Source organism: Silurus meridionalis, chromosome 22, assembly GCF_014805685.1.
Source record: "Silurus meridionalis isolate SWU-2019-XX chromosome 22, ASM1480568v1, whole genome shotgun sequence".
NCBI classification, from domain to species: Eukaryota; Metazoa; Chordata; class Actinopteri; order Siluriformes; family Siluridae; genus Silurus; species Silurus meridionalis.
In genome coordinates this window covers 3,835,368-3,857,285 of record NC_060905.1, presented here as the reverse complement: position 1 = coordinate 3,857,285, position 21,918 = coordinate 3,835,368, and the positions used below count along the sequence as shown (strand labels likewise).

At 37.5% G+C, this 21,918-nt stretch overlaps 1 protein-coding gene across 1 annotated transcript; it reads right to left on the bottom strand.

Moving 5' to 3' along the window:
• Window positions 1-1,242: 1,242 nt before the first annotated feature.
• On the bottom strand, window positions 1,243-21,591 carry slc27a1a (solute carrier family 27 member 1a). Its single transcript, XM_046834636.1, has 12 exons — window positions 20,759-21,591; window positions 15,832-16,226; window positions 14,873-15,037; window positions 13,718-13,787; window positions 13,469-13,560; window positions 12,214-12,323; window positions 8,517-8,726; window positions 5,110-5,236; window positions 4,444-4,581; window positions 3,832-3,996; window positions 3,548-3,694; window positions 1,243-2,074 (listed from the first exon to the last, which is right to left on the bottom strand). The coding sequence occupies exons 1-12, from the start codon at window positions 20,911-20,913 to the stop codon at window positions 1,917-1,919; spliced, it is 1,932 nt and encodes a 643-aa protein (XP_046690592.1). The 5' UTR covers window positions 20,914-21,591; the 3' UTR covers window positions 1,243-1,916.
• Window positions 21,592-21,918: the final 327 nt, after the last annotated feature.

The window sequence follows — 21,918 nt, the reverse complement described above, 5'->3', positions numbered from 1 at the left end:
ACAGATTGTTCCACAGTTAGTCGAGATTTGTTGCTATAAAAACCTCCATCCTTCTGGGAAGATGTTCCACTAGATCCTGTGGAGATTTGTGTCAGATTCAGCCACAACGGTGTTAGTAAAGTCAGGTACTGATGTAGGTGAGGTGAGGAGGCCTGGGGGTGCATTCAATGTGTAAAATTCATCCCAAAAGGTGTTCAATAGGGTTGGAGATCTATAGCAGGAGATCATCCACTCCAATCTATGTGAAGCATATCTTCATGGAGATGGCTTTGTGCACAGAGGCATTGTCATGCTGGAAAAGATTTTGATCCGCATCCAGAAATTGTATATTTGAGGAAGAACCACATATGGCTAGTAAGTCAGGGGTCCCAATACTTTGGTCTATATAGTGTATCATAGTGGGAAAAAAACAAATTTACAAATATCCCCATGTGACTGATCTAATTTGCTATTTTTTCTTTAAGAAGTTTTTGCAGCTGTTTTTTTCTTTTGGTTCTTCCCAGAAACAAGCCAAATCACATCTGCTCAAATTGGCCATTTGTTCTCTAAAGCAAAAATGTAAATTAGAAAATGAATCTACTTACAATTGCAGGTAGCCAAGACTGAATATCAACATATCAAATGTTTTGGGGGAAAAAAAAACCTACGTTGTTGCATACAAAAAAGAGGAAACATGACCATGTCTTAAAAACCATAAAAAGTTTCCACACTTTTAAAAAACACACACTGTGTAGACATGTACAGTGTTTTAAAATGCACAAACCCAATGGATGTTTAGAACGATAAAAAATGTATGCAAAACATTTCTAATTATTCAAATTTGTTATTAATAGCAAAAATAAATGTTAAAAACTAATATTGTAGCAAATGTTACAATAAGTCAAGAAAGCAAGTGTTTTAGTTTTTTTTTTTAAATAGTGTTTATTTGAGCTCAGTTCACATCATATTAGAAAAAGGACGAGTGTCAGGGCTGATGACCCACAGAGTGTAACAGAAGAACACGAATGTTCAAAGCAAATGATATTACAATGGATAATTATTTACTTAGACAGTCAGGAATTCGAGAAAAGACGTTAAGGCACTTTGTGTTAGATGTCTTTTAAAATCTCCATCTACAGTCATTAAAAAAAATCTCATCAAACACACGGTCAGTGCGGAAAACATCATCGATGTTAGTGTTTGGCAACCCAGATAGGGTTTTTTTTATTATTATTACTATTATTATAAAAAAAATCTATAGACTTTGTTTTTAGGAGGTTTTATTTATTGCTTTTAAAGTATTTGTGTCTAATACTAGTGGTAAAATGGACAAAAAAAATAAAACAAACTAAATTCATTTGTGCTGCCAGTTCTGTGTTTGTGTCACAGTATCAGTAGGAGAATAATGAGGAAAATAATAAGAAAAAAAATCAATGGCTCTGGTGTCCGGAGAATACTTCACGTCTTGTATAGGTACAGTCACGCAATCGTTTTGTTCAGCATAATTCATTAAAATAACACCAATATACAGGCAATATATGACCTCAGGAAAAAAAATTACCTCAGAAATCTTCCTTTACTAAAAAAAAAAAAAAAAAAAAAAAATCACCCCACACACCTCTCAAAATAAAAACGTTAGACAGAGCTTTTTGCTGGTAACAGATCGAGAAACCTGTTGGGGAACCCTTTAATCTAATGTGCATCCCATGCAAGAAAAAGGCACATTTTTCATGCTGTAAAAATCTTTTTTTCTCTCTAAAGTAAAAATGACCACTTTTTCAACATAGTGCTATTCAGTTAGACAGTGCTAAACGTTAAAATGTCGTCTCTAAATATTTTAGCGTTACGATCCACAGCAAGGATCCTAATTTCTTTTCTTTCATTTCGACAACTGATACCTGAAAATGCCCCGGGCTTTACCTGTTCCCCATCCTGTCTCACAGAGGTATCCTAGCTTCCACTAAGGCATTATACATTTCCCCAGTTACTGCCTCGTAACGCCCTGCTCTGGAGTTCAGGAAGTAGATCCGGTCTGATGTGATGCGGGGGTTAAATCCCTCCTTCTGTAACCTGGTCTTCTGGATTTTGAATGTACCTGTAGAGAGAGATGAAATAATGCAAATGGAGTGAACAAACAAGAAATAATGGATAACAAACATTTATGAAAAGCAAATGTTTAGTTTCCAGTGTCTGTGTTTAATATCAGTCAGAGGTGAAGCCAAAACTTCAATTAAATGCATTATTTGTAAAACGCTTTTAACAATGGAAACTGCTTAAAGCAGCTTTACAAAGATAAAGCGATAATAAAAGAATGCATAAGTTTGGTCCAGCAGATTGGTGGTGCAGTGATATAAACCAGTGACCTGCTGAACTGAAATCCGATGCCTTAACCACTGGAGCTACCACTTTCCCTTCCTGCCTCATTTCCCTTTCCAGTAAAGAAAAATTGCAAAATATAAAATCATACTGATGTTAACAATCAGATGAGTTCACATTGATAAAAATCTATTCATTATTGTAGGGCTGCTGATATCGATTATTTAAGTAATCAAATAATAGCTGATACATTTTTTTATGTAAATACAAATACATAAATTTAAAAAAATCATAAATAAAAATGTATTTCAGATTACTCTTTTAAAAAAAAAAAAAAAAAAAAAAAAAATTATATAATATATATATTCTGTGCATCCACTGGTAACCATGTTGTGGGCCTGAATTTTGGAGTTCGTGTATGAACGAGGTTCCTCTGCTTCATCTGTCTTGTTCCGTCTCCTCCATAGCTGATTGTTAGACAGTTCTCTCCAGGATTCGGAGGCTCAGTTTAATACCATGCGCTTTTATTGATTGTAGCTCATTTCATTTACAATCGGTAAAGCTTTCTGGCACCACACAGGGGGTGATGCTGCATGATTGGCTAATTAAAAATATTAAGTAGTAAATTAGCAGTAATTAAATTTTTTGTTTTTATTTTGGCGGAAACGGGTTTCCAAATGTATCTTCTCTTCGCCCCTCGCTGTTTTCTCCCCGTTCCTTCATTTCTCATTCTGGAGCGTCTTCTGTGTTACCTGTCCAGAACCCCCCCAGAGTTTAGCAGGTGGTGCGGGGCTTCCAGTGATCAATATGTATCAGTTTAAAACATCTACGAAAGTCCTACCAGGCCATATATTTTTTCTTTCTCGTGATCAGCACTAGTATTTTTTTGTGTATTCTGTGCATCAGGGAATGTCTAGAGGCAGCATCCACGTGCCCACTACCAGAAAGGGTTATTATTATTATCCAGGATGTGGGGATGATGCTGCCTCTAGAACATGCTTACACTGAATATAAAGTACCGATCACAAGGAATTAATGTTATGTTGTGATCGAAAAAAACCAAGAACGAAAAAATATCATAACGCAAGGCCTCTTAAGACTTTCGTATCTACTCAATTACCAATCATTTTAAATTCACATGTTGATTGGCTCATCTGTTTTTAAGTGAGCAGTGTACACCGATCAGAGTTCGAAACTCCTACATACAACATGCGAATGTGTCAAAATGCAGTGAGCTGTGACCGGATCTCACCTGTAGTGTCTACTTGTGGGGAGATGCGGAGAAAAACTGGCCGAGCGTACGGAGGCAACACCTTCTGGACTTCTCTGAGAAAGGATTCACAGTTAAAGTTCCCCGTGCAGTCGGCGATTGCGGCCATCCCTGCTTTTCCCTCCACACCTGTAATATGCAACATACAAATTGTGAAATCTCTTACAACTTCCCTCAGAGGTCAGTATTCATTTTAAATGTCCAACAGTTAAAATGTCTTGAAATGCTCATGTCCATTTCCAATGTTGCTCAAACAGCAGCCCGACCTGGCACAGTGACTCCATACACTGCCACGTCCGTCTGGCCCAGCAGGCTGCTTAGGGTTCCTTCCACTTCAGTAGTGGAGACGTTTTCACCCTTCCAGCGAAACGTGTCCCCACCACGGTCCCGGAAGTACATGTAGCCCAGTTCATCCATCACCAAAACGTCACCTGAGGTCACAAAAGATGCAGCACAATACCTATAATAATGAAGCATAGTCAGACATTCATCAGCTCCTTTCTTTGCAGTGTTCTATAGGGGAGACACTGAATAGTGGAAGATTCGATGCTTCGGTAGGAGGAGCCTGAAGTGTTATAAAATGAGGATGTGTGTTATGTGAAAAGAAAATCTTTAAATAAATATTTTTCTGTGTGTTAATAAATCCAATCCCCCATGACAGATTTAAGTTAAACTTTTCATGATCCATGACCGACACAGGAGCATCTCGACAGCAAGGATATTAAATATGTAGTAATGTCAGGGAAATCATGTCTGTAAAGGTATATTCTGTTCCAATTTAATTCTGTAAATAAATTTAATTCGATTTGCCCACATGCGAAATGCAAATCCTGTGAATTCTCTTTACATTCCACCTTTAGAAGGTCACAGTGACTCACCTGACAAGTAGGCGGAGTCGTTTTTCTTGAAAACATTGTAGGCGATCTTCTTCCTGGTGGCCTCCTGATTGGCGTAGCCGTCGAAGCGACGCAGGGGATCCTGCTGGTTGATTTTACCCACCAGCAGCCCGGGTTCTCCTGAGAATATTGGGTACATTCGGTTTATAGTTAAAAATAAATGCTATATTTCTAAATAGTACAACAAGCAGCATAACATGAGGTGTCCTCAACATCTCTCTCTCTCCTAACATGTTTTTTTTTCTGATCGATTCTTGAACTAAGGCATTTTCAGTAAATGTACAACAACATTCTGGTTATTCATTTTAGCCAGAGGGATTTTTTTATTCCTGAACTTTATACTGACTGCACACATTAAGGTCTAAGTGACTTTATTTATAGTTCTCAGCGTATATAGCTTTTTGTTTTTAGATAAAATAACTTTTTGTGCTATTAATGTGATTTGGATTAAACCCCATTTAGGAGGAAAACTACAAGTAACTATGGAAACCTGACAACCTTTCACGTTCCGGGTCTGGTGCGCCCTCTATTGAGTAAAGTTTTTTACGTACAAAGATAAGTAAGCAAATTGCGTAGCGGCTGACCGCACAGCTGCATTTGCAGTCTTATCATAAATCTACAGACTTGCACTTAGTCTGGAAAACTCACCTGGTTGACATGGAACACAAAGTCCATCCTTGTTCCTCACCAGCTCCATGTTCTCCTCGTTTACCTTCACTAGGCGGATGGGGTAGACGCTCGGCAAAATCATGCTGATGAAACCACACGATCCAATCTGCACATAAGAGTCGCATAGCAAATGTATGAAAATAGGGTTGCCAGGTATGAAAAAATATTCATTGTGATATATATATATATATATATATATATAGGGAGTGCAGAATTATTAGGCAAATGAGTATTTTGACCACATCATCCTCGTTATGCATGTTGTCTTACTCCAAGCTGTATAGGCTGGAAAGCCTACTACCAATTAAGCATATTAGGTGATGTGCATCTCTGTAATGAGAAGGGGTGTGGTCTAATGACATCAACACCCTATATCAGGTGTGCATAATTATTAGGCAACTTCCTTTCCTTTGGCAAAATGGGTCAAAAGAAGGACTTGACAGGCTCAGAAAAGTCAAAAATAGTGAGATATATTGCAGAGGATGCAGCAGTCTTAAAATAGCCAAGCTTCTGAGCGTGATCATCGAACAATCAAGCGTTTCATTCAAAATAGTCAACAGGGTCGCAAGAAGCGTGTGGAAAACCAAGGCGCAAAATAACTGCCCGTGAACTGAGAAAAGTCAAGCGTGCAGCTGCCAAGATGCCACTTGCCACCAGTTTGGCCATATTTCAGAGCTGCAACATCACTGGGTGCCCAAAAGCACAAGGTGTGCAATACTCAGAGACATGGCCAAGGTAAGAAAGGCAGAAAGTCGACCACCACTGAACAAGACACACAAGCTGAAACGTCAAGACTGGGCCAAGAAATATCTCAAGACTGATTTTCTAAGGTTTTATGGACTGATGAAATGAGTGAGTCTTGATGGGCCAGATGGATGGGCCCGTGGCTGGATTGGTAAAGGGCAGAGAGCTCCAGTCCGACTCAGGCGCCAGCAAGGTGGAGGTGGAGTACTGGTTTGGGCTGGTATCATCAAAGATGAGCTTGTGGGGCCTTTTCGGGTTGAGGATGGAGTCAAGCTGAACTCCCAGTCCTACTGCCAGTTTCTGGAAGACACCTTCTTCAAGCAGTGGTACAGGAAGAAGTCTGCATCCTTCAAGAAAAACATGATTTTCATGCAGGACAATGCTCCATCACACCGTCCAAGTACTCCACAGCGTGGCTGGCAAGAAAGGGTATAAAAGAAGAAAATCTAATGATATGGCCTCCTTGTTCACCTGATCTGAACCCCATTGAGAACCTGTGGTCCATCATCAAATGTGCGATTTACAAGGAGGAAAACAGTACACCTCTCTGAACAGTGTCTGGGAGGCTGTGGTTGCTGCTGCACGCAATGTTGATGGTGAACAGATCAAAACACTGACAGAATCCATGGATGGCAGGCTTTTGAGTGTCCTTGCAAAGAAAGGTGGCTATATTGGTCACTGATTTGTTTTTGTTTGGTTTTTGAATGTCAGAAATGTATATTTGTGAATGTTGAGATGTTATATTGGTTTCACTGGTAAAAATAAATAATTGAAATGGGTATGAATTTGTTTTTTGTTAAGTTGCCTAATAATTATGCACAGTAATAGTCACCTGCACACACAGATATCCCCCTAAAATAGCTAAAACTAAAAACTACTTCCAAAAATATTCAGCTTTGATATTAATGAGTTTTTTGTGTTCATTGAGAACATGGTTGTTGTTCAAATTAAATCCTCAAATAAAATTAATCCTCAAAAATACAACTTGCCTAATAATTCTGCACTCCCTGTATATATATATATTAGGGATGTCAATTTCGACAAATTCTCATGATCGATCGTCGATTAAATTAACGATCAATTAATCGATTAATCGTTAACCTTCATACTGCAAGATGCGTCTACAGTAGTTATCGCATGAATTATTGTGCAATGACACTAAAAACGAAAGTGTCCTTCCACAAAGGAAAGGGTTTTTACTGTAAATAAAAGGCTAGTAGGATTATAAAATGAATCGATTGATCATTTCATATAATTATTTAATTCAAATACAATGACTAATATAACGCAGTCTCAGATGCACTCTGGCATATGAGCTGAGCGAAGCGGAGTGGTAATATTTCCTTAAGAGCGCAGAGCGCCTTTCTGAAGATTCCACTCCGCTCGCTCAACCCAGTTCATAATCCAAGCGTTCTAAGTGCATTTTATCTTGTGTGTGCTTTTCACATGCTTTATAATCCATGTGTATTTTGTAAAGATCAACGCAAATTTCATCTCGTGTGAGTGTGTGCGTTTGTGTTTTAATGAGCCTATTTTGAATATTCTATTGAACAACAACGCCAGCTATTTTCACGGAAATAAAGTGAATGAAAATCAAATACACTTTTTCAGTTTTTGCATTTTAGGAATGTTTGCTAAGGATAGATTAATATATTTAATACATTTTAATTAATACAATTAATACAATTAAGAAGAATTAAAAAATAGTTTGGAAACATAATAATTGCTATTTATCAGCATGCATAATTTTAGACAATTATAAAAGAATTTTGGTACAAACAGTAAACAATTAGGCATACTAGAAAAACTTCATGTCGGAGCTGGAACTGGTTTACGGCGAGCGTCAGCGGAATATTAACGGAGCGCTTGCTCGGGCGGTTAGCGACTAAATGCAGCTAAAATGGAGGTTATTGTTGGCTGTGTTGAATCAAATCCTGTCCCGGAAACCGCTGGATGCACTTTTTTCAAATGATATATCATGGTGCTCGTTGATGAATTATATTTTAAAACACAGGCACAATGTTTGCAATTAACATTATCACCATTTGAAATAAAATGAGCCCAAACAAAACTCTTGCGTGCTCGCTTCATTTTCCTTCACAACTGCTGTACTTTACATGTTTTGGCATAAGCCGCGTGCGTCGTCCTCTTTTGGCGGTTGGCAAACCAGCTAGCTGCCTACGTCTCAAACTATGCACGTTAATGGTGATCATGCTTAATCGACCGTCGATAAGGTTTATCGATTAAAATATTTATCGACAATTAATCGATCGTCGATTAATTGTTGACATCTAATATATATATATATATATATATATATATATATATATATATATATATATATATATATATATATATAAACTAATGTGTAGAACAGGTTTAATAAGGCATTATAACACCAATGCTAGAGGTCTGTTCAAAACATTGCAAAAGAAGGCAAAACATTTAATGTAAAAATATTTCCACAAAACATAAGTGATAAGTAAGAGGAATCCTGCAAACCTGGCAACCCTGAACACATGCCACAAACTACACTTGTGTCATGAGCTGTGGTTGTGCTTATATGGGTTTTATGAATAAAAACTGTCACAGCATGACATACAGTTTATGATGATTGTTACGGAGTTGCTCTAGAGCCTGACCTTGCCGTTCATGTTGGCGATGCTGCAGTTACACTCTGTAGCTCCGTAGAACTCGCCGATTTGTTTAATGCCGAATCGCTGAGTAAAGGCCTCCCAGACGCTGGGGCGGAGCCCATTACCTACAGCCAGGCGCACACGGTGCCCACGCTCGGATGAGCGCACGGGCTGAGACAAAAGGTAACGGCAGATTTCACCGATGTACTGCACAACCTAGAGGAACATGGGGAGATCAAGCAGAGCGATTAACATCACACTGCAACACAAATCTGTGGTTTAATCAGCTAAAGTAGGAAGCAGGCAGCTCCACAAATACTGCACTAATAAATACTACTGCTACTTTTAGTAGTAATAGTACTACTTCTACTTTGACTACTTTGGCATTTACTTTTAACATTACTATTGGTATTGCTACCGTTTTTACTACTATTACTAGTGTGAGTATCTATTAATACTACTGCTATTAAAACTAATCCTACTTTTAATACCACTGCTATTAAAACTAATCCTACTGTTAATACTACTGCTTTTAAAACTAATCCTACTATTAATACTACTGCTTTTAAAACTAATCCTACTGCTTTTAAAACTAATCCTACTTTTAATACTACTGCTATTAAAACTAATCCTACTGTTAATACTACTGCTTTTAAAACTAATCCTGCTATTAATACTGCTGCTTTAAAACTAATCCTACTGCTTTTAAAACTAATCCTACTTTTAATACTGCTGCTATTAAAACTAATCCTGCTGTTAATACTGCTGCTGTTAAAACTAATCCTACTTTTAATACTGCTGCTATTAAAACTAATCCTGCTGCTTTTAAAACTAATCCTGCTATTAATACTGCTGCTATTAAAACTAATCCTGCTATTAATACTGCTGCTATTAAAACTAATCCTACTGCTTTTAAAACTAATCCTGCTGTTAATACTACTGCTGTTAAAACTAATCATGCTGTTAATACTGCTGCTTTAAAACTAATCCTACTTTTAATACTGCTGCTATTAAAACTAATCCTACTGTTAATACTACTGCTTTTAAAACTAATCCTACTGTTAATACTACTGCTATTAAAACTAATCCTACTTTTAATACTACTGCTATTAAAACTAATCCTACTGTTAATACTACTGCTATTAAAACTAATCCTACTTTTAATACTACTGCTATTAAAACTAATCATACTGTTAATACTACTGCTTTTAAAACTAATCCTACTTTTAATACTACTGCTATTAAAACTAATCATACTGTTAATACTACTGCTTTTAAAACTAATCCTACTGTTAATACTACTGCTATTAAAACTAATCCTACTGTTAATACTACTGCTTTTAAAACTAATCCTACTGTTAATACTACTGCTTTTAAAACTAATCCTACTGTTAATACTACTGCTATTAAAACTAATCCTACTTTTAATACTACTGCTATTAAAACTAATCATACTGTTAATACTACTGCTTTTAAAACTAATCCTACTATTAATACTACTGCTATTAAAACTAATCCTACTGTTAATACTACTGCTATTAAAACTAATCCTACTGTTAATACTACTGCTTTTAAAACTAATCCTACTGTTAATACTACTGCTTTTAAAACTAATCCTACTGTTAATACTACTGCTATTAAAACTAATCCTACTTTTAATACTACTGCTATTAAAACTAATCATACTGTTAATACTACTGCTTTTAAAACTAATCCTACTATTAATACTACTGCTATTAAAACTAATCCTACTGCTTTTAAAACTAATCCTACTGCTTTTAAAACTAATCCTACTGTTAATACTACTGCTATTAAAACTAATCCTACTTTTAATACTACTGCTTTTAAAACTAATCCTACTGCTTTTAAAACTAATCCTACTATTAATACTACTGATATTAAAACTAATCCTACTTTCAATAATACTGCTATTAAAACTAATCCTACTTTCAATACTACTGCTATTAAAACTAATCCTACTGTTAATACTACTGCTATTACTTCTATTAACACTGTAATATTACCACTTATTAGCGGTACTGCTATTAGTTCTAATTCTCCGAATACCAGTATTACTTCTAATTCTACTAACACTCGTTACCTTTTCTATGACTATTATGACTATTCCTACTAATTATACTAATGCTCTTGCTTCACTAACTGCGAGTTTGTATTACTACTATTACAAGTACTAATGTTAGTACTATTTCTTATACTATTACTAATGCTCTTGCTTCACTTATTGCTTTAAATAGTACTTTTACTAGTTTTACTACTACTGCTACACTATTATTAATGTTCTTGCTACACTCAGTACTACAGTTCGTACTATCACTATGACTACTATCACTACTACTAATGTTGCTACTACTTATAATATTACCAATGCGCTTGCTTCACTAAGTGCTAACTAGTATTACTGCTATTATTTTTAGATGTACTCTGGTTACTACATATTCTTTTACTAATGCACAGTTAGGACTATGACCACTATTATACATTTTTATTTGTCACATACACATACATAAAGCAATATAATATACAATTAAAAAAAAAAATAATAATAATGTAAAAATAAATAAAACAAGTATAAAAATAAATTAAAATATAATCTGACTATAAGCATAAGTATGAATAATATATATAATATACACACACACACACACACACACACACACACACACACACACACACACACACACACACACACACACACTAGTAATAGTATTAATACTTATACTAGTACTACTATAGCAGTTGCTACACTAGTCAGTTAGGTACTACTTTCACTAGTATCAGATCACTCACTATTAACGTTACCACTACAGGTCAAACAGAGTGTAAAACAAGCAAAGAATATGTGTGAGGACTCGATCAAAATAATCCGGTTGTTCTTTTTTAAGGTTTCTGAAGTTATTTAATGCTAAGGTTAGGAAACCACACTCTGGGATTTCACAGTGAAATGCAGAATGTAACTTTAACAGTGACCAGGCCTAAACCTTGAGGAACTCCTCGCCTGATCCTTGTCTGGCAGTAAAATACAATTACATTACAGTAAATTACAATTGTCAATAGACACAAAAGTAAAATGGTGGCGCAGTGGTTAGTGTTCGACTTCTGATCAGAAAGATGTGAGTTCAAATCCTTTCACCTAGCTACTACTGCTGGGCCCTTGAGCATGGCCCCTAACCCTCAACCGGTCTTGATCAACTGTACCGGCTCGCTAAATTACACTCTCTAAAGTCGATTTGGAGCAATTTTTCACTTCATAAATGACTTTTCACAGGGGGTCGCAAAATGATTGTGCAATTATGCACAGTTCTTATGTGACGTGTTTCTGGAGAAGAAAGTACTGATTCAGTAAAAAGCAATCTTCAGCCAGCTAGCTAGCTTGTTATTTCACTTACATTTACAATTGCGGCATTTTGGCAGACGCCCTTATCCAGAGCGACTTACAACTGAGCAGGGGATGGTTTTAGGGCTTTGCTCAAGGGCCCAGCAGTGGCAGCTTAGTGGTGGTGGGATTTGAACTTGTGATCTTCTGATCCAAAGCCCAATGCCTTAACCACTGAGCTACCACCTCCTCATTTCTGATGTGACGGCTGCTTTCGTCACTATGCCCCTGACTCTGAGAAAGCTTGGAATGCTAAATCTAAAAATTGTATTAATAACTCAAATCAATAATATCAAATCAGTGACTTACAGTGCAGTTGTATTTAATGCAGTCTTCCCAGAAGCGGCTAGCTGAGAACTTCTTCTTCACCACCACCGTCAGTCCGTTGATTAAACACTGGCCAACACCAATTATATTACCTAGAAAATAAATAAATAAATAAAAGTTTTAATAAAGATAATCCTTGATTTAATTGTTTATCTCTGTTTTTCCCCCCAAATTATTTTTTTATATATTATACAATTTACATAAATCTAAAACAACAATAAGATGAGCTGAAGCATCCAGGCATTATTTAGAGAGCAAACAGTGGTCTGGAGTGATATCTATAATGGAACGTCCTGCCCAGTCACCGCACCTAAATCCCATTAAACTGCTCTGGGATGAACTGGATCATAAAAAAAAATCTCCAACTAGTGAAAAACAACGTTGCCAAGTTTTACAAGAGGCACGGCGAAGTGTTTCAGCTAAATGTTAGGAGAAACAAACTGTCTGAATGCCAAAAACCCGTGCAGCTCATTCATTCTGAGGGAGGATTTTTCAATAAAAAAAAAAAAATTAGAACATCTGGACATATTTGTTTGGTCAAAATTAAATTGTTGCATACTTATACCTTAACATTACCTAGCTGGTTGCATACAAACAAAAGGCACATGCACGTGTCTCTCAAAAACCATAAAACACTGTTTCCTAACTTTTGACAGGTGCTGTAACTTGTAATATCAAGTTCATTTATAATTTAATATCATTTGAAATGTTTAGTTTAATATTACAAATAACAGTTTAGTACACAATTTAAAATACCGGTAATTGTACTAGTTTTTAATGTAAATCAATTATTTACATTCTTTAATGTAAAAATAAATAAATAAATAAATAAATAAATAAAATAAAAATTTAAAAAGTGTGAAAAACCAAACCAAACTTGTGCAAGTGCAGTGTGAATCCTGTGTTATGATTCAGAGTGAAACTTTACTGACTGGACATTTACTGTGCGGCGGCTTCAGGGTTTAATCCTGAATAACTGACAGAACAATGAACAGATGGTGTAATGCACGAACACTCCTCTGTCGAATAAATTAAACCGTGTACTGTTGAATTACACTGGCACACCCTGCAGCTCTTTTCTACTTATAGATAAACAACTTGTATTAAAAATGAATCTTTCATAACATTTCCCTCGGTTCCCCGATGTTAAACATTTTACACACCTCCAGAGTCTAAATCTTATTATGTAATGCTTTGTTTGTTCATTTATTGTTTCTGGTGATTTTTTCCTGTTTACCTGCTGAATGATAGAGAGGTAAGCAGTCGTACACGATGTCGTCTGGCTTCATGCCGAATGCATAATACCCAAAAGCGGCCATTCTAAAATACCTTTAAAAGTAAGGAAAACACACACACACACACACACACACACACACACACACACACACACACACACACAATGTACAACATTTATAAACTTTAAATAACTCAAGAAACACAAATTCAGGCATGTCTGAATTTTAAAGGGCGTATGTGGAACACGTACCGACTGTGCACAATTATAGCAGCTTTGGGAAGTCCGGTTGTACCGGAGGTATAAATGTAGAACAAACGATCTGTAGACAAAAAAAACAAACAAACAAAAACAAAAAAACAGCATGAGTATGAGGGGCCTTGTGCACTGATGATCCCATGTAATGTCCCAATTGTACACAACAGTATACATGTCTTTAGATGCTATAGTAATATATACATATACACACATTTAATTAAAAAAATAAATAGATTCTAAAAAGCATCCCAGGAGGACTGAAAACACTTTCTTATCCTGCAGTCTTGGGAACTTTTTTAAATAGAGCTCAATGCCTTTGGAAAGAACAGAAGGGCCTCATGGACCAACGCCAACCGTGTACGTGAACGAGACTAATGAGGAGAGGTTTGGTTTGTGGTGATCAGTACACTTTAAATCTGAGATATTGTTTTTTCCTTGTATATAGAATTTCCCTGTGGTCTAGAACTAATGTTCAAGCAAAACATGTAACCTACATAAGTTTAAGGACCAAAAAACGATTTTTTAGTGCAAATTTATCATCTGAAAGCACACATTCAGCTGTTTGTAGAGCTTTGCTGATTTCTTACTGAAAGGACATGGATTTTTTTATTGTAGTACTGTACTTAATTAGACAGACAACAGTAAAAAAAAAAAAAGATTTAATATAAATTTTAAATAAACCACACTTAATAAATTAAATTATATCAATTAATTCATTCACATTTCGAAAACTGGAAACAAAGTATGCAATTTTTTATATTACAATATTCATAACTGTAATATTTAGAAATCCCATACTCAGGTTCCGCAAATTTAAAAAAAAATTTATTTACTGATTTTTTTGCTGGGGGCTTTAGGTTTCTGAGAATGGTTTAAAATTAGCATCCAAAATATTATTTATCACAAAATCATAGGATCATAAAAATCTTATTTTGTATTATATTAGTATTTCATTTTATATATTTATAATTATACCTAAAGTTCAGCTAATCATTTGTCCTCATCATGACTTCGAAACTACAATATTGGCAATGGTGAAAAATGCTTTTATACACAGTGTCAATTCAGACAAACTGCTAAAATTCACTTCACCGCTGTGACTTTTATAAACACTTGGAGCGAAGCTGTGAAGGCGTACGAGCTGCTCACCGCTGAAGCCCTTAGATGGGGTGCAGGAAGGAGGGTGACGTGGTGCAGACGCCAGCAGCGGGTCGAAAGGTTGAGCTTTGAGTGAGGCCATGTGATCAGGACTCAGCTCTCCGGTGCAGAAGAGAGCCATTGAGTCACTCAGAGAGGATCTCACCTCCGACACGGCTACAGAGAGACACGGCAGAACAGATGATTAAAAACTGAAGAGGGAAACAGACGTGATTGCACACATTATATACATTCAAATCCCAAATAATTCTCGTTGTATAAATATTAAATGTTAATTCGACGTTTAAGGAATGAGTCTCAGAACTTTTTAAATCTATAACTTAGCCACATAGCAAGCAGAGGATTTATTTTGTATTAATAACTCCCAGATAACTTTTGATTCCATTTTAAATGCAACTATAAATGGATAAAAAAAAAATTCTATCATTATTTGACAACTATATATTTGAATTGTAATTTGCCAACAGCTATAAAATACAAAATAAATCAGATATATATTATTAAATATATATATATTTTTTCTGATATAATACTGTGTGTATAATATATATATATATATATATATACACACACACACACACACACACACACACACACACACACACACACACACACACACACACACACACATACACACTGTAAAGACATTCAGTATTCCGTGAAGTTACAAGAGATTGATCAATAGGAAAGCAAATGATATAAATAAATATTACCATTTACATAAATCAGAAAGTAGGCCAAGAATACTTCATAATTAAATACCAGATTTTGAAGTTTATTTCCCTGAAGGAAGCAAAACTAAATTTTTTATTCCACTATTAAAACCAGAATACTTTATTCATCCCCAGGGAAATTGTAAAAATTGTGAAATCTTATTTCAATATACATAAATGTTTAGCAGCTGTGAAGCACATGGTAGAAAAATCAGACTAATCTATAGCACACCTTACCATCAGCAAGCTCCGCCCCAAAAACAAGCGCCCGTGATCTCGACACGCCCAGGCAGTGCATTAGAGAGTCTCGCCTCAGGTTAAAGTTGATGAGCGCCGACTCGATGCCGATTTTAGCCAGGCCGAGCCACAGAGCCACCTGCAGAGGTCTGCTCTCCATCAGCAGAGCCACCACATCCCCCGAGCCCCAGCCCTGACCCAGAGCCCACTGAGCCACGCCGTTGCTCAGCTGGTCCAGCTCGGAGAAGGTCCATGTTTCTCCTGTGACCTCGTACACCAGGGCGGGTTTGTCCGGGTGCCGTGCAACAGTCTGGGTGAAGATGGAGGGGATGGTGCTGCCATTATGCATGTGACGCCACAGCACCAGCTTCACCCTCAGGAGCACCAGGACACCACTGGAGTGGAAAGATAAAGACAAGACGTTGATGTGAAATAAAAAGCGGTGAACATCTCAAGAGAAGAAGTCAGCTAATGAGAAGGCAACGAGCAAAAACATGGATTTATTTTTACACTTTGAAGAAATGTCCCACCTTAAATAAACTTTTTTTCACGTTTGATGTATTTATTAAAACAAAACTTGTCTGAAGGGATTTTGTGCTATAAAAATGGCTCATGTGACACCTACAATGTAACATGTCGTACCTAGTAACAGGTAACCACCCTATACACACTACAGAAACAAAAGTATTGGGACACATGACCTTCCCAATCATATATGTGCTTCTTCCTTAAACTGTTGGAGGCACATAGATGTCTTTGAAAGCTGCAGCATGAAATTTTACTTTAACTTAAACTAGGAGACCCAAACTTGTTCCAGTATGATGATGCTCCTGTGCACAAAGCTCTAGCTCCATGAAGATCATCTTTACATAGATTGGAGTGGAAGATATCCTGCCATAGAGCTCCGACTCAACCCTATTGCACACCTTTGGGATGAATTTAAGATGATTTTATCACACTGACTGAACTCGAGGCCTCCTCATCTCAACAACATCAACACCCGTCTTAATTAACACAATTGTGGTTGAATGAAGCTTGCACAAATCTCCACAAAAAATCGAGTGGAACATCTTCCCAGAAGAAGTTATTATAATAGCAAATAAGGATTAAATGTGTAATGGGATGTTTTGAAAAGAAGCACAAACCAATCTTTTGGTCAGGTGTCCACAAACTTTTGTCCATATTGTGTATATCACCAGATTATAAAAATGTATTAGTAATGAGGAGGTTGGTTATTTTTACTGTATGAATTTGCCTTCAAGCATCAAATCCATTTGAAAGTAGGACGCATCTGCTAAACATCTCACAAATACTTCTGGGACTCGCATATCATGTCTTTACACCTTCATAAAGGGAAATAAATGTGCCATGATCTTATTATAGATATTAGTGTAATCACAAGGCAGGGATTTAATCTCAGCGTTAAGACTCGGGGGTTCAAGCCCAGGGGGTCCCATTGTTGGGACACGCAAAAAAAGTATTTCAATGTGCTGTAAAAGTACATGTGTCAAGTAAAAAGCACCTTTTTTTTCCCACTTTTCATTCATAAATGATAAAGAATTTATTAATTATGTACAGTTGAAGCAAAACAACCTGTGATGCTGCTGCTGTCTCCAAGCAGACAGACCGAGATCAACTGACAGCGGCAAGAAAAACTTCCCGAGATGGTATGAGGAAGAAACCTTGAGAGGAACCAGACTCAAAAGGGAACCTTAACATCATCCGGGTGACACCGTCTATTCATGTGGAATCTCACCTGACTAAAGAAGGGCATGGTGGAAGTGACGGCACCAGGGTTCAAATCTGACCGGCTAAACGTAAACGCAAATCCGAACAGATTTCAAGTGTTTAGTAGGTTTTATATATATATAAAAAAAGCAGTAAAATAAAAGCTATTTGGCTCAATTTTTGTTTTCATTCAGATCATTCACCACTTTGTTGAGGTGCAACAGCAACACACACACACACACACACACACCATCCTGTGCACGGCTTGTCAAACAAAGGCGAGTTAATAAAGACCACAATGAACGCAGCAGAGTGTAACAGCATAAGCGAGATTATCATAAGTGGATCTGAAAGAAATGAAATGATCTAAAAAGATATATTCTCCAGCACAATGTGAGAGAAACAAATACCACATGAGGGTGTTAGGACATGAGACGTCTATATTTATTAAATCTATTTAATCTATTGAGGCGCATGCAGCGATAATAATGAGTACATCACAGAGAAACTAATGAGTGAGAAGGTAATAATCACACCCCCTCTGCTGAATTAAAAATGAGAATTATATTAGTGTTATCGCAGGGTTTTGCAGGGCAGTGTATGCTCAGTCGTAAAGGCTCTGGTTTAATCATTGAAAAATCCTGTTGGGCCCTTCAGCAAGGCCCTTAATCCTCTCTGATCCTAGGGCTGTTGTATCCTGACTGACCCTGCACTCTGTCTTCTAAGTGAGATTTGTGAAGGAAAAAAATTTCTCCGCACCGACCTTCATAAGTCAGTGTACAGCTGTGCAACTGGTGCTATTTTGCCCATGTGCGTTACCACGTCTGCTATTCTGACCACGAAACCTGTTTCTCGCCGGAAACAAAGCAATCTCACTTCCATCACCCAACAACATGCCAGATTTGGGTCCTTTGGACATTGACCTCTTCCCGAAGATGAAGATCCGGCTCAAAGGTCGCCGTTTTGACAACATTGCGGAGATCCAGCACGAATAGCATAAGGTGCTTTCTTGTAAAGAGTTAGTCTTAAAACTTTGATACCACCTCGTATATGTAAAATGTTTCTTTCTTTACTGCCTGAATACTGGATTCTGATTGGCTAGAAGGTGTGTGTTCAACCCTAATATGATTTTAATGCAACAATGCGATATTGTGATCTACTCATATATTACAGCTGTATCACTGAGGATATCATTTTCATCCCAACACCCACCATGGGGCAAAAAACGGCTTTATATTATATTTTTTATGAAACTGTACAGTGATGCTGCAGATAATCTCTCTGAAGAATCAACTTTCAGAAATGAGACCTTTTGAGACTTATTCAAGGGACAACATTGAGGAACGCAAGTCAGGACATGAATGTTCAGCATGCCAGCTACAGCACATAACACACACACACACACATTCATTACATGATGGACATGACTGTACATGCAGTACAAGTTAATAAATGCCACATGTAAATCTGGAGGAGAAAAACACTATATATTCAAAGGTATTTGGACACCCATGTGGTTCTTTTCTCAAACTGTTGCTTCAAATTTCGAGGCACAATTGTATAGAATGTCTTTGGATGTGGTAGCATGAAGACTTTTGATCACATGAACTAGTGGAAGATCTTGAGTTGCCTCATATAGAGCTCTGACCTAAACAATACTGTACACCTTTGAGATTAATTTGAATAGAAAGTACACCAAATTCTAGTGATTATTATCTCACACAAATCTCCACAAAATCTAGTGGACCATCTGCCCAGAAGAGTGGAGATTATTATAACAGTAAACAGGGACTAAATGTGGAATGGAATGTTCAGAAAGCACATACCAATTTTATGGTCAGGTGCCCAAAAACTTTTGTCTATATTTTGTATCACTACATGGGTTAATCTTTAGATAAATAATTCAGGAGGGGGGTGGAATGCTGAAGACCTGTTTTTCCCCCAATTATAAACCAATCACCACTGTTTCTCCACAATAAAGAACCACCGATCACCACTGTTTCACCACAATAAATAACCACCGATCACCACTGTTCCTCCACAATAAATAACCACCGATCACCACTGTTCCTCCACAATAAATAACCACCGATCACCACTGTTTCACCACATTAAAGAACCACCAATCACCACTGTTCCTCCACAATAAATAACCACCGATCACCACTGTTCCTCCACAATAAATAACCACCGATCACCACTGTTTCACCACATTAAATAACCACCGATCACCACTGTTTCTCCACAATAAATAACCACTGATCACCACTGTTCCTCCACAATAAATAACCACCGATCACCACTGTTTCACCACATTAAATACCACTGATCACCACTGTTTCTCCACAATAAAGAACCACTGATCACCACTGTTTCTCCACAATAAAGAACCACCGATCACCACTGTTTCTCCACAATAAAGAACCACTGATCACCATATAAAGAACCACCTGTTCAATCAAAGAATCACATGTTCAATCAAAGTGACTAAAACAACCACTCACCAGTTTTTCCAACAAGTTGATGGTAAACATCTAATTACTATTGATGGTTCTCAACAACTATAAACTGACCAACCCTGTCTGTTCCCAATGTAAACACTGCTCCCAACCACTAACCATTGATCAACCACCAATCACCACTATTTCACAAAAAAAATAGATTTTTCTTTATTCCCAGCAACCCATCATCAATCACCAGTTTTACAACAACTAATCCCTGATCATAAGTCTGTTCCCAATAATCACCCATCATCATTGTACTCAACATCTAACCACCACTCATGACCCAGTTTGTGTTTCATTGAACTGTTACTGTTTTATTGTTTATTTAATGAATTTATTAAATAAAACACCCCACTCATAACACAGTTCATCTCAGCCTGACCAGTCTTTTTACAGCCTGAAGTAAACAACTCATTACTGTATAATTAATTTGAGCTTTAAAAATTACAATCATTTAATTATCAAAATAATCATGACGATCAAACAATATTGCAGTTATGACGTCATCCGGTGAGCTATGATTACTTTTCTTGTAGGTTTGAGTTTCCCCCTGAAAAACATTTACAGCTCGGGGTTTGTTTAGTTGGTCGGTCTGTCGGTTGTTTTTCCAGAAGTGAAGGCGTGAACAGTGGCGTGGACGTGAGTCCCACGTGCGCGTGAGGACGCGTCGGTGCGCGTGCGGCGCAGGTACTCACTGGAGGTCTCTCCTGGCGGTGCGCGCGGCCACGTACAGGTATCTCCAACCCCCGGTGCCCAGGTACAGGCCGAGTCCGGCGGCCACGCTCCAGGACCAGGGCGCGCCTAACAGCCGGAGCAGGCCGAGAGAGCCGAGAGACACGACATAGCGCATCCTAACCAACACGAGCACGGGTAAACGCACTCGGACCGCTCTCTCCGAATGGCGACGTACACGTGAAGAGACGCGACAACACGTGAATAAAAGTCCCCAAAGAGGGAGGAGGAAGAGGTGGAGTAGTAGGAGGAAGAGGAGGAGGACAAGCGCCACTAAGAGCACCAGGATAGTGAGGACGTGCAGTCTAGAAGCCTCCAGCAGTGACAGTCACTGGAGGTGGGCATGGAATGACCTTGCTGCTGTTCCAACCTCACTGAAGTCGGCCGCAACTATGTGCACAATTAAATGACAAAAAAATAATAAGTAATTTATTCAGCACAAAAGCACATTATGACCACTTTTACTCTCTTATCGTGCTCATACACGACGTACACCCACGTGTTATTACACTTTAATATACTAATCACTATCAAGAATATGTTTTGGTATAATTGAACGCCGGGTGTAGGTCCTGAACGCTTTTCGAGGACTTGTGCACTACTTAGGGTAGGAATGAATACGCGGTTGCGCCCTACGTAGGCGGAAATGGGATTGGACAAGCAGGGGGTTCAAAATGGCCGAAGTGGAATCATGTTTTCAAATTAAAAGTCATAAATATGTAGATTAAAATCCCCAAAATTATTAGCTTAAGCCTTTAATTGTTCACATATTTATTTGATATTAAACAAGACATCATAGACAATGTGCGTAATGGTTTTAGACAGTTTGATTTTTTTTTTAACATGACGTACATTACAGCACCCCTGGAGATAAACCACCAAGCGCAGGGTTAACCACGATCCAGCACTCTTTGAGATAAACCACCAAGTGTTAAGGACCTTGCTCAAAGGCCCAAGAGTGGCAGCTTGGTGATGCTTGGGCTTGAAACCCCAGGTAGTAACCCATATCCTTCACCACTGAGCTACCACTTTCCAGCTAATGGGTTACGAGAAATCTGACTCAAACTACGTTCAAACATCCAGTCATGATGTTTTTAATTTGTGAACAAATCATTGAATTTCA

Excerpts from the sequence above, each read along its gene's own strand:
- slc27a1a (XM_046834636.1), bottom strand. The coding sequence starts at position 20,913 with ATGCGCTATGTCGTGTCTCTCGGCTCTCTCGGCCTGCTCCGGCTGTTA. Across the intron at positions 16,227-20,758 it reads ACCGCCAGGAGAGACCTCCA|TGGTGTCCTGGTGCTCCTGA; the intron begins GTGAGTACCTGC and ends TTTCCACTCCAG. Across the intron at positions 2,075-3,547 it reads CCCACAAGTAGACACTACAG|GTACATTCAAAATCCAGAAG; the intron begins GTGAGATCCGGT and ends CTCTCTCTACAG.